Source organism: Papilio polytes, unplaced genomic scaffold (genome assembly GCF_000836215.1).
Source record: "Papilio polytes unplaced genomic scaffold, Ppol_1.0 DF822845.1, whole genome shotgun sequence".
NCBI lineage: Eukaryota > Metazoa > Arthropoda > Insecta > Lepidoptera > Papilionidae > Papilio > Papilio polytes.
Window position 1 is genome coordinate 3,081,122 of NW_013526359.1, and position 13,349 is coordinate 3,094,470.

The window sequence follows — 13,349 nt, forward strand, 5'->3', positions numbered from 1 at the left end:
ATATATATATATATATATATACATACATATATTGTTGAGAAACTTGACGTTTTCTGAGAAAATACAGAATTCATACTTAGTTTGTAGTAAAAGTTCTAAAATATCTAAGAGTTGCTAACAAACTAAAATTCCAATAATAATTTTCAACCAACCATAAATTCCAACAACAACTAATATTTCCAATTCCCGCTACAAAAAATCGTTCTTAATAGTTTAACTGAAGAGTCAAACTGTTCAATTAAAAGTCACGGGTGGGCAAAACTGAAAACTGTCCAGTACAAATGACAGTTAAAATTTAGCCTACACATGTAAAGTTTTCACTGAACAGTTCGTGTCAACCAGTTTCTATTAAACACTTTTTTATTTACTTAGTAATAAATTCTCTTACACCCGGTACATACGCTCCGTTCGAACTGACAACAGTTCAGTTAAAAAACTTGACCTGGTAATTTAAAACTGTCAGTCGAAACTGAACATGTACTGTCTTTATACATCGATTTCTGGAACCAAATCTTCCAAGAAACAGTCGAAAGTACAATTAGTCCAAAATAGGCAAAACATTTACCCGAGATATCTCAGCGCGTGGTGCACTTTCCCCCTGCAGCGACCGGAGCGCCGTTTCTCCTTCATTTTACACTTGCCACAGACTAAATATACCTTCGTTACACTTGATATACTGACACTTCACAAACACAAGGACAATTTTTCAACCACAGACTAAATGATATGCTTTCAAAAGACTAAGACACGAATACTTTTCAGCACAAGTGCAATGACTATCTACATTAAAGTTTAAATAAAATTAGTTAATAGTAACAAAGAGTTTGGTAGAAGTATTGAACTAAACATTTTCAAGAATTTTGTAATGACCGAAGCTTACTAAACCGATTACGTTTCCTCACATTCTTTGCGAATTACATGATTTTCCGTTATAAAACTAATTACTGTTAGGCATATTTTAGTATCTAACAAGATTAGAGCCTGTTTTGACTCATTAAAGTATTAACATTTTCCGATATGCGGATACGAAATACGCAAGTTTAGTTTTGCAAATTAAAGGCACCTGGCAACCAGAGGCGATGAATCACGGGTCGCATTCCTCTCACGATAACAAGTGGTAAACAGAGGCGTACGAGTGTCTATTTGCGGGCCGCGATCTCATCAGATGACGTCATCGAGTATATTGCGTTCATAGCCAGCCATCTAATTAATTTAGCTCACTTCATAGTTTCCGTTAGTTACATCTTCAGGTATAATAAAGTAATTTCCTACTCAGAGAAACTTAATATTTCTTTAATAATTCTTTGAAGTCCTTTAACTTAACCCTTTCATTGTCGCACGTAAATTTAGATGGTTACTTCATTCTCTTAGTGCCTGTACTATAATAAATCTAAACTAAGGTACTCTCTTATTGGACATTTATCAACAACTTTTCAGATATCTGCAGGTCTAACAATAGATATGCAATGACTGATGAAACCAAACAGTTTGTCTCTAACGGGCAAACACTGAAACGAATCTTAAAATCTTCTCGGCTTCGTAAGCGTCGCCTTATCTCATAGACGTCAAATGTAAGGAATTCGGAGTTGAAGACGCTATTACTTATTAAAATAACGTTTCAGTATTCGGCTGTAATACTTCGGATGGAAATCCGGTCCATATCTCCATACAATCAGGAAAGTAAACTAAGTCAATAGCTGTAGTGAGAGTAAGTTAGGCTGCTATTGCGTTAAGTACTGGTCTTACAAGCTCTGTAATAATGAAAATCACATCTGCCGTATCGATATATCATTACATTAATTACGATGACTTTGAATAAAGTATTTTTAACAACAGCATACGAATATACCAAGCAAACTGTTATTACTACATTTCTACGAGTTAATAAATATACTATCTGTGTTTGGAAAAAATGAATCAATTTCTACGAGTATATTCATACTTGTAAACTAATATAATAAAGAGAAAAGATTTGTATTTTTGTGTGTATTGAAATAACTCAAAAATTACTGAACCGATTTCAACAATTATTGCACCATTAAAAAGCTATATCATCACTGAGTATTATAGGATATATCTTACTAATGTTTTTAATTTTACGTGGGCGAAGTCGCGTGTAATAGCTAGTTTACGATAAAGAACAAAAAATATATACCATTCAAATTTAGAGCCTTCTGCATTTTGATATCGGTTATTTTAAATAATTATGCACCAACCAAAGGGTAACATACGTTGTACAATAACTAAATAAGACGTGTCATGACGTTATTATTAACTTCTTACGCAATTCAAATAAGACAAAACAACCTCTACGACACAAAATACTAACGCAAATAAAGTTATTTATTCAGACATGTAGTCAGTACTAAGTAAACTTGATTTGTCATAACCAAACAGATAAGAAACATTCAGAAATAGGAGCACAAAACACTTCATGCAAAAACACTTCGTTCAAATATAACGGTTAACGTAAACTTTTTGCTGGTATAAAAAAAAACGGGTTTTAAGCATTCGGAATTCAAATAAAAAGTTTAGGAAAAATACGTTGTTATTAAAACTATATTTCCGGTCATACGCTAAATTTAAAAAAAAACTGCACTAAACACTCACTACACAAGAAAACACTAGAATTACGTAACTAACAAGAGGTAACCTCACAGACTATCATTCGAATGACACTGACTGGATACAACTTCCGAGAAATCGATTTTATTTTCGACCGAAACTCGATTCTTTAACATTCAACCGTTGAATGACAACGTCGTATCTTCGTACAGAAATTTACCGCCATACTTAGGTATTTTAATTAACGTACATCCGATATTAGTCTTTACAACATAAGAGAGATGGGCGATATTCGCTCATATTGTAGTTTTCATGCAGACGAGATGACCTTGAAGAGGCGGTTGATTCACGCAGGTTAATTTGTATGAACGTACGGCGTATCGTTCGTTTACAAAATTATCTTAATTAAGAGACAATAGGAGAATATTTTACTTACTCGAAAATTAGGTAACTTCGAGTTTAATGCAAACAATTTCCTTAAGAGATCAACTTATAAATGGAGTCGTCCCCTTATGTTACCACGATCCAAGAGGCAGCTGCGACCAAAAGTTTTTGTAAAGCGACAGTTGTTTCATATTGAATGGGAAGTAGAAATTTTTTTTCGACTTTTAAAATAACGGTTACTTCGTGTAGTAAATCAGCAGATACAAGCATACATACCTTTAACTCCCTATAATCAACGACATTTTCTTAAAACCAATTAAAGACGACGCAAGTATCAGTATACGGTTAAGGTCAAATTCCTCCGGTCACACTGTATAGTCAGCTACAAAAATATATGTATACATTTAAAAAGCTTTCGAAATTTAAACGTGCCTATGATTTCAAAAATATTCATGGACAAATTCATCCGCCAGCATCCTACCTTAAAAACATACTATGACAAGCATAAATATTTTTTAAAACCGATGACCTATCCGAATTTCTAAAGTTATACTTCCGAAGCTGACTGTACACGGAACCAATTGAGGTATAAATACATGCACTCCAGCGCTTTCGGGCTCCGTGAATCTGTAATTATATAACTGACGATTAAAACTCGCGGCATAATTCAACGAGCAATTGTGTTGACAAAGTTAATTATGAACAATTAAACTCCGGCAAATCCCTTTAACCACGATTAAATTGCCCAACTGTAGTTAACGTAATTTAAAAGTTGACGTTGATATGAATTTTTGTCCAGATTTTGATAATTGAGATTGAGAAGCAATAGGTTAGCGTGTTTGGTAATGATAAAATAAATGAAAACTTCAGAAACTCACCATAAGTAAGGTATTCGTAAGTAAATTCCTCGTTTGGACATCCCTATTGTATAAAAGATGATTGACATGTTTGTTGCGCAAGATAAAACAAACATTTCTATTACGAGGCACGCATTTCACCAGTTTTCCGCTCGCTTCGCCATAAAACTCCCAGCCCTTTCTACTAATGTATTCTATTACGCAAATATTTGTACCATAGAGTAAGCGTTGAACAGAGGAAATACTTTCAAGAAATGCTTACAAAAGGTTAAGATTAGACTTTATTTAACACTCAATAGATCCTTAATTCCCATAACTACTAAGAGTAATTCTATTCTTATTACTCGGATAGTAGATTACTGTTGAAAAGGCATAATAAAATGTGAACAAAAAAGCTTTATATGGAAAGATCGATACTTTATTGTCTATTCTACTCATACGCGCGTTTATTCTGTGACAGCAGAAATGTCGCCTCGACCTGCCTCAAGGAGCGGACATTACGAGCGCGACGTAACTTGACCTCAAAAGCAATTTATGACCTCTACGTCCGGAACTATAAAATGGATTAGATTCTCTTGTATACTTTACAATGTATTATTAGTTACCGTTGTCATTATTAACCGCTTTATGAAAATTTCTGTCGAAAAAATCTGGGAGTACAAAATACCATTGCATTTCGATAAAACTTAAAAATCAAAACTTTTTTGTATTCGTTATTTCTTAACACGAACTATTGATTATTTGCAGCTCCGTTTAGTTAGGTTAACATTCCAAGTGTGAATTTAACTGTGGTTATAAATAGAAGCCGTTATGCAGTGCCGAGTTAAAGAGCAACGGAACCTAAGCTGGTATTGTTTATGCTTCAATAATCTACTTTTACGTTTATTTACATTTACTTCTTGCAAATATTTGTACTTTTATGAGTTTTAGCAAAATATTTAACTATTTATTACTACCTGTTCCCGTGCGTCTTCATCCGCATGGAATTTTTAAAAGTTTATTTTATTGTATACATTTGTCACATTATCAATTGCAAATGTCAAAATGCTACCTTGATGTTTGCAGCTCGTAGCTTATGGTCTCTTTCAAACATCAAGGTTTACATTCAATTTATTAACTCCCTAAGTTTAATAGCGTGAAAATGTATAGCCTAAATAGTGACGCAAGTGATGGATTTTTTTTTTAAAAAGATTTATTTAAAAACATACTGTAATTGCTGGCATCTTAGGCAAATAAAAAGTGTGTGTTTACGCTTTATTATAATAGTATAGATGACAATAGGTAGTTAAATTCAATTTTAATTCTAATTACCATTAACATTAATATAAATATAAATAAATAATATAAAGAAAAAACAAATTTAACAAAAATAATAACTGTAAAAGTTTAGATGGACAGATGCCTTTCAGAAGCCATAACCCAAACGGCTGAGACGATCTCGATGAAATTTGACATAAACGTAATGGACAGTCCGGAAGAACACACAGGCCACTCACCGCACCGCATCGAAGTAAGGCGTTTGTAGTAATTTGTTATATGTATTTTTTATAAATTTGTGGCTTATTCATGTGCACATATCGGTGAAGAAATTTAAAAGATATGTGTGAAGTCAACCAACCCGCAGTAGGCCAGCGTGGTCGACTAAGGCCTAGTCACCCTAACATAGGGTAGGCTCCGAGACCCTCGGTGGTGACATATAGTAAGCTAGTGATGATGATAAATGAGCTATTTATCGTGGTTTAAAAAGACGCTTAAATAAACACGATCTCCCGAAATGTCAATTGCGATGCATCTTGGAAGTAAAAACTTCTTTTAACAGTTTGCCTTTTGTTTTGATGTTGATAATTACAGGTTTAATCCATTGTTAGTAATTATACAATGAGACGTTGACTTAAACAATACCCAACGTATTCTGTGAAATATTTAATCTTAAAGAGAATTATTTTCACATAAACATTTATCCAATGTCAAAGTCATACTAATTAAAATGTACTATATGTCAACAACTTTAAAACCTTTATATTAAAAACAAAGAATAATTCAATGTCGCAATGGCATAGTCGAAATAACACCAAAAGTGTTATTTATAAAAGAAACTAGCTTTCGCACGCGACTCCGTCCGCGTGGAATTAAAAAAACTAAAGTGAGTAGCTTATGTGTTCTTTCAGACTATCTTCTACTTTCGTACCAAATTTCAACGAAATCCGTTCAGCCCTTTAAGCTACAAACTCTAACAAACAAACATCCATCCATCCATCTACACTTTCACATTTATGATATTAGTAAGAAGTAAGATTAGTATGATGTCACACAGTTTCGATAAAAACAATTTTTTTTTTATTGCATGACCTCAATACGTATATTTTAGCAGTCCTACACTTTCAGCAATTTTGCGACTATTGTAAATAAAGCATAAGAATTATTCTTTCGTTAATCGTCATGCAAAATATTCAAATTAAATTTAATGATATAGACGCATTGTTTCCGACGCGTGCGCAGGCAAAGCGCTAGAGGCCATTATGTACGGTATGTTTGTGGGCCACACCTTAAGTTACGCAAAAAAGCGGAAAGAGTTTACAAAAATAATAAGAAAAAAATTAATAATAATTGAAGTTTGTAATCTGTAAATAAATGATGAAGTAAAAACTTGCATTTTATTTATTTTATAAGGCTCGTATTATTTTTTTTAAACAGTTTATCTTTACGTCTGTCTATAAAATAGTGTTAACAATTTTTTTCAGTACTGAAAACTTGCGGCAAAATATCCTTTTGACATGAGAAGTATGTCAAGGTCACATCCGCTGCCGCTCCACTCTCTGCTTGTAACTTGGACCACACGGTGTTGCATACTAAAAGAATTAAAGTATGCTAACGAGATTACCTCGGCCACGCTATTTGCACGTCGTGTGTACGCAATACTATGGCGTTTTCATTTTAAAGCCAAAGGCGTGAATAGCACGGTTTTATCGCGCAGATACGTTTTACGTCTATTTAATAATGCGACATTTTGTGAGAATCTGTTCAGTACCGGTTACAGCGCTACTATCGCCCTGGCCGACATTTTTACCCTTAACTTGGCAGAATTTTATTTTTTCGAATATCAAAATAATATTCATAGCACTTAACCTGGATGACCCAAGGTGTTTAGAAAAAAAAATTGATTTATCTCTACAGATACACTAACAAGAAAAGGGTTAACGACGCCCCCTTATTTCCACAGCTTTGGGGAAAAGTGTGTTAAGAGGCTTGTGAGGATGTAGAATTCGAAGATGTTGGCGTTTATTCCTGTCCAGCGCCCTGGGCGGTCGCCCAACCCTTCTCTACCGTTATTCACAGGGGGAGTTACAAAACACACAAAATTTTACCAGGCAAGTAATTCAAAATTTAGTTTAAACATAGTATCTGCTAATGAAAATACACTAAAGTTTATATCAACCATTAGAATATAAAGTCATCATCATCATCATCATCACCAGCTCACTATACGTCCCCACCGAGGGGCTCGGAGCCTACCCTGATACGGGGTGACTAGGCCATAGTCAACCACGCTGGCCAAGTGCGGGTTGGTTGACTTCACACATATCTTTGAATTTCTTCGCCGATATGTGCAGGTTGCATCACGATGTTTTCCTTCACCGTAAGAACGTCGGGTAAATTATGTACATATGAAAATTCGAAAAATCGAAAATCACATTGGTACATGGCGGGATTCGAACCCAAGACTTGTAGATTACAAGTCAAGTGTTCAAACCACTGAGCCACCGACGCTCTATATAGAATATAAAGTAAATAAATAGAAATATGTATTTGTATTAGTTCTTACATATTCAATACATTGTCCGGTTTTAAGATAAAAGCAGCTTGCAGGAAACCCTAACACTAATTGGTGGAACATTGTTACCGACTTGTTAGACCCATTGTTAAGACGAAGGTTTCCGTCGTCATTACATGTTTGCGAACTGCATGCACACAGACCTTAAATAAATAAAAAGTATGTTGAAAGCGTAAACAGATTGACCTATAAACCCTTAAGACAAACCATAAACAACAATAAGACAGTAAAAAGTTACTCTCACTAAACATTAACATAACAGTAATAAGTAACTGAATGAAGCCCAGTACATTTTGTATGCACTAACATTGTCTGTCGGTCCGACTGGAAACCGTCAGTGAAAGTCAAACGCAGATGAATGGAGCTCAATGATCATTTTCACCGCGTCTCGTCGCGCCGAGCGCACCCGGGGTCACAGCACTAACTAGGAAACGGCTTAGGTAAATGTTTTCAACCAGTTTAAAGCGGTTTTATGTATGAAAGTAGTCTTGAGAGTATGATTTTCAACTTATTTTAAAAGATTACTGTTTACTATTACTTTTACAAAAGAGAAGAGTTAAAGCGTAAACACTTCTTTATTGCCTAAGATGTCAGCAATTACAGCATACTTTTGAATAAAACTACTTTTACCTTTTTAATAAAAAGCCCTACACTTACGTCACGCTTTAGGCTATATATTTTCATGCCAATAAACTTAGGGGGTAATATTTTGGATAAAATCCTTAATATGGGAAAGAGACCACAAGTTGCTGCCAACATTTAGGAAACAAGATGGCCAAGGTTTGTCATGTTGTGTCATTTGCTATTGATAATTTGATAAATGTAAACAATAAAATAAAATTTTCATAATTTCATGCGGATGAAGCCGCACGAGAACAGCTAGTGTATTAAATAAATACAATGTTATAAATGATAGTTTCAAATCAGTAGAACTTGAGCTTGTCTGCTGCCTAATGATTACATTCATTAAGTACAATTTAAGTAACACTAAACTCGACTGGAAACATCTGATAGCATAATCGATGTCACGCCACATCAGCCGTTTCTGGGTCGAGTGAGTCCAATGAATTTCTACTCGTAACACTCATAACTCTGACGGTCATAAACAGACGACAGATATTCCGTCATTGTCAACAATTGACGTACTTTAACGGAGACAGAAGCTGAATTACTATCTCAGTTGTTTAGTTAAAGAGGAGGACCATGCAGGGTTTCTTGAGTTTACATTTCTTTTATCACTTTTGCTCGCGATTTCGTACGCCTTAAATTAAATAACAAAACATAGCCTATGTTACTCACAGATAAATTACCTTTCTAATGGTGAACGAATTTTTATAAATACCAGTAGTACCAGTAGTTTTCATGTGAATCAAATAATTACAAACACGGACAATACAAATTTTTCCCTTTATAATATTAGTATGAACGTATAGATAGTGATTCATTACTGTTATGTTAACCTAAGTTTCAACGGAGTAAAACACAATTTAGGTAGTTCTGCAACGCATTTCATGAAGTTATCGTACCATAAACACTAACGGATTGTAACCGCAGCTGGGAAACCAAATAATACGTTGGTATAAAACCCAGTTAACTTGTTTCACTACTTGGCAGCAAGGTAATTAATATTCCTATATCGTTAGGGACAGGTAAGTCTATTCCCTGTACTCCTAGTTAAGTGCGTTCACTGAGCATGGATTTAATCTTAAGTAGTTTTATATCTTGTAAACAACTATTACTTTGACCGCAATCTTGGACACGCGAGATGTTAGTAGGATAAAGTTACTAAGTTCTGAAAGAAAATATTATATGTAAAAAATTACCGTTACACTCGTAGTTGATCAATGATTACTAAGGAAGCCATTTAGTGTAGATTTAGGATATTAATTTTGAGTTGATAAACTATTTTTTTTAATGTGCAATTTGGAGATTCTGTATTTCATTTTAATTGCTAACGACATAGTTTTGGATTACACTATGTACACAATATTCCCTTTAAATTATTATCTTACTTTGAAGTTAACTGAAGCGTAACAAGGATGGATTGTAATAGAGACAAGACGAAATAGTTTTTTAACGTATAGAGTTATAGAGGCATGTGGTCGACAGCTGTGACTACAGACGGTTACAACATTAATATTAGCGTCGGGTCTACACAACCAATCTCTATATGCTACATTTTAAAACTCTTATTGCGTCTTTTGGCATTTAAATAAAAGAAATAGTTATTACGAGTTAGTTTTTGCCCGTGACTTCAACCGCGTGGACCTAAAAGATAGAGATCTGTTAAACCATTCAAACCTTCGTATTTATATTAGTAAGATTATCTTCAAACTTGTGTTGCAATCTGTACATTTCTGAGACGAAATCCATAACATATGTCTGAAGTCAACCAATCCACAGTAGGCTAGCTTAGTTGACTAAGGCCTAGTCACACCTAAGACGAACGAGTCCTTCGGGGACATATAAGTGACGACTGTTAGATAGGGGTGTAAATGAAGGACATTAGATTTATTTAATGAATGATATACCGCAGTTGGCTACAGGTGTTATAATTCTCGGTTGCAGGTACATAACAACGACCTTTTGAATTCACCTCAGGAACTTCTGTATCTCGTGGAATAAAACCAAGTAACGTACGTCCTTTACACAGTTGATGTCACCTGATAATAAAACTGCAGCGTTATCGTATTTGCGTTTATAATTTAGCTTGAAAACGCCGAGTTACAACGTGAGTCTATTATTTTTTTATAACCGAACCATTACAACCAGCTCGTTAATATCACGTTGATTTAATTGCGTCGTAACTGCTAACTTCACTGGTATTTTACAAAGTTGTAAATAAGGCTCATTTGATGTAAGTGATCCCTTATTATAACACATTTTGTACAAGTTGTGTAGAAATTATATAACATAGCTGTTGCCGGCGACTTCATCCGCGCAATATTAAGATAAAACAAGTAGCCTATAATATCCCCGTTTATGTCAGCTACCCTTCAGCAAAAGTCCGGTCGAAATCGGTCCAGCTGTTTCGGAGATTAGCCGGGACAAACGCGGCTTATAGACAGACAGACAGACAAAAAAACTAATTGCGATTTTCGTTATCAGCAAAGCAAATACATCCTCTTCCAGAAATCTGGATTTTTCTTTTGATATAACAGACAATCCAATTTTATTATATGCATAGAATAATGCAAAGATAAAAGGCTAATGCAGAACGGTATTAAGGAAGCTTCCAGATGAGGTAAACCGTTCAAGAGATAAGCACCAAATTCAGATTTGACAACTTATGTGTGCGTTCAGACGCACCCTTACACATGCACATAAGTTCTAACCAAACAGGTACTAACAACATTTGAAATCAAATTTAACGTATTGAATTTAAACCTAAACTTTTCAATTAAAGACCAATTCGCAAACATCACGCGACCTTCTCATACACTTTCCTACACACAAACATTTCTTATCCCGCTTCACATTAACAAGATAGGAACTGGTGGAATACCATTGCCAAACGTAACCGATAGTGAGTCATTGCCCACAAGGAATCTCTGCTGCCCGCACTCTCTATCAATCCGGATATCCAAACGGGGTGAGCAGTGACTCGTACTAGACGGGTAACTTTCGCTACACGAGAGAGATAAAACTATATAGCCGTTATGCTAAAGAGACTTCTAAATCAAAGACCGTGTTTATAGCAAATTGTTTCTGTAATTTATCACTGTTGTTGGGTTTGATGTGATAAGTATAGGTCCTTGCTACTTCGAATAGGGTCAGTATAATTGTATAAATATACAGGAGAATAGAATAAAATACTTTTAACGGAATAATGAAAACATGAAGCTATTATTCTTTGTTTAGAAAAACTTTGTGGACTAATCCGCAGTAAAACCTTACATAAATTTAACTAAATTGACCTAATATACTAGCTAATTTTATCAAATAAAACTTACGTAATAGTAATTTCATAGACAGGACATGCACAATAATTAAATCGGAATATTAAAGCAGTTTGAATAATATTGGTCAATTGGTCACCATACTATAACTACTGGTCTACGATTTAAACATTATTCATAGTGTAACGCTATTAAATTTCACAACTGATATAAATTAAACAATAAAACATAACAGATCATAACGTTTTACGTCTTCATAAACCTATAAAATATTAAGATTAAAAGTTGAGTAATTAATTATTTTAGAGGGAAGACATTAACTTTCCTCATACTAGGAGTAATCTAACGATCTAACTAATATTGTAAATGTGAAAGTTTAGATGGATGGATGGATGGATGGATGGATGTTTGTTAGAGTTTGTAGCCTAAACGGCTGAACGGATTTCGGTGAAATTTGGTACAGATGTAGACGATAGTCTGGAAGAGCACATAGGGTACCCACTTTTGTTTTTTTTTTAATTCCACGCGGACGGAGTCGCGGGCGAAAGCTAGTGTTGATACAAATTTATAAAATACACGGCAATTTATACAACGGATGAAAATTATAATTTGCACATAGAAAAACGAGCGATTCGTTGAAACTGTTCCCAAGGGAAATTAGTTACTCCTGCCTACTCACCTGTAGCAACATTTAATGCATTTATTATATCTATACTAATATTGTAAATGATCACAAGAACAAGGAACATTTTTTATCTTGTATCAAATCGACCCTGACTTCACAGGGGTCGCCATTGTTTTTGTGTTGGCACTAATTATGTACCAACGTAAACAAACGTATGCTTCGATGACGTCATCAACATCTATATTAGAAAAACATCGCAGAAGGTTAAATATAAAATAGGTGTCATTGATGAGTTGCAAATAAAGTCTGCTCGACTATTTACGATGTACTAAAATAAGACAAAATGAAGTTTCATTAGAGAATTTGCGTTACGAGCGTTAACACATTTGTATAGATGAATAGAGGTCAGAGAGTTGGTGCGAGGGATAAAAAACTATATTACTACTTACATTGTGATCTTTACTAATAAAATTGGAAATATATATATTTTTGTATATATTGAAATAACTCAAAAACTAATGAGCCGATTTTAAAAATTCCTTCACCAATAAAAAGCTACATAATCACTGAGTAACTTAGGCTTAATTTTTTTTCACGCGGACGAAGTAGCGTGCAACAGCTAGTCTATACTAATATTATAAAGAGGAAAGATTTGTATTTTTGTATGTATTAAAATAAATCAAATACTACTGGGCCAATTTTAAAAATTCTTTCACCAATAGAAAGGTAATTAATCTGCGAGTAACATAGGCCATATTTCTTATTATTTTTAAATTTCACGCGGGCGAAGCCGCGAGCAACAGCTAGTATATTATATAGCTGTTCACAGTTACGACAAAATCCTAACATCAGTATTTAGATTAAATATTAGATCATAATATTACAAGTATCAATCAAATTGGTGCGATTCGAAAGTCAATCCGTATAAATATCGACCTTATTGCAATGACATAAGGTATACGGTTACATTACTTGTACGATACAATCGTCCTTACACAATAGGATCGCGTATATTAATATGAGTCGTAACACAGGTGTTACGCGATCTATTGTTCTTGATCATTGCACAAGTGTTACTTCGTACATTCTTATATCGATTTTAATTGTATTAACTACCGTAGTCTCTACTACTATATTATTTATATCATCCATACTAATAATATAAAGCGGAAATAATTGTATTTTTT

The 13,349-nt window shown here is 34.2% G+C and overlaps 1 protein-coding gene across 7 annotated transcripts in view; it reads right to left on the reverse strand.

Annotated features, from left to right (window-relative positions):
* The window catches only part of LOC106105489 (protein kinase C and casein kinase substrate in neurons protein 1), a 73,455-nt gene that overhangs the window by 39,339 nt on the left and 20,767 nt on the right, over window positions 1–13,349 (reverse strand). For 4 of the 7 annotated variants that reach the window (XM_013285834.1, XM_013285833.1, XM_013285829.1 and 1 more), the window contains exon 1: window positions 566–780. The exons of 1 other annotated variant lie outside the window; for it this stretch is intronic. In XM_013285834.1, coding sequence (XP_013141288.1) covers window positions 566–630 — 65 coding nt within the window. In that variant the 5' untranslated portion in view covers window positions 631–780. Of the gene's footprint in view, window positions 1–565; window positions 781–2,610; window positions 2,630–13,349 lie in introns of those variants that run through there. 2 more of the 7 variants (XM_013285836.1, XM_013285831.1) reach the window with 2 other exon arrangements.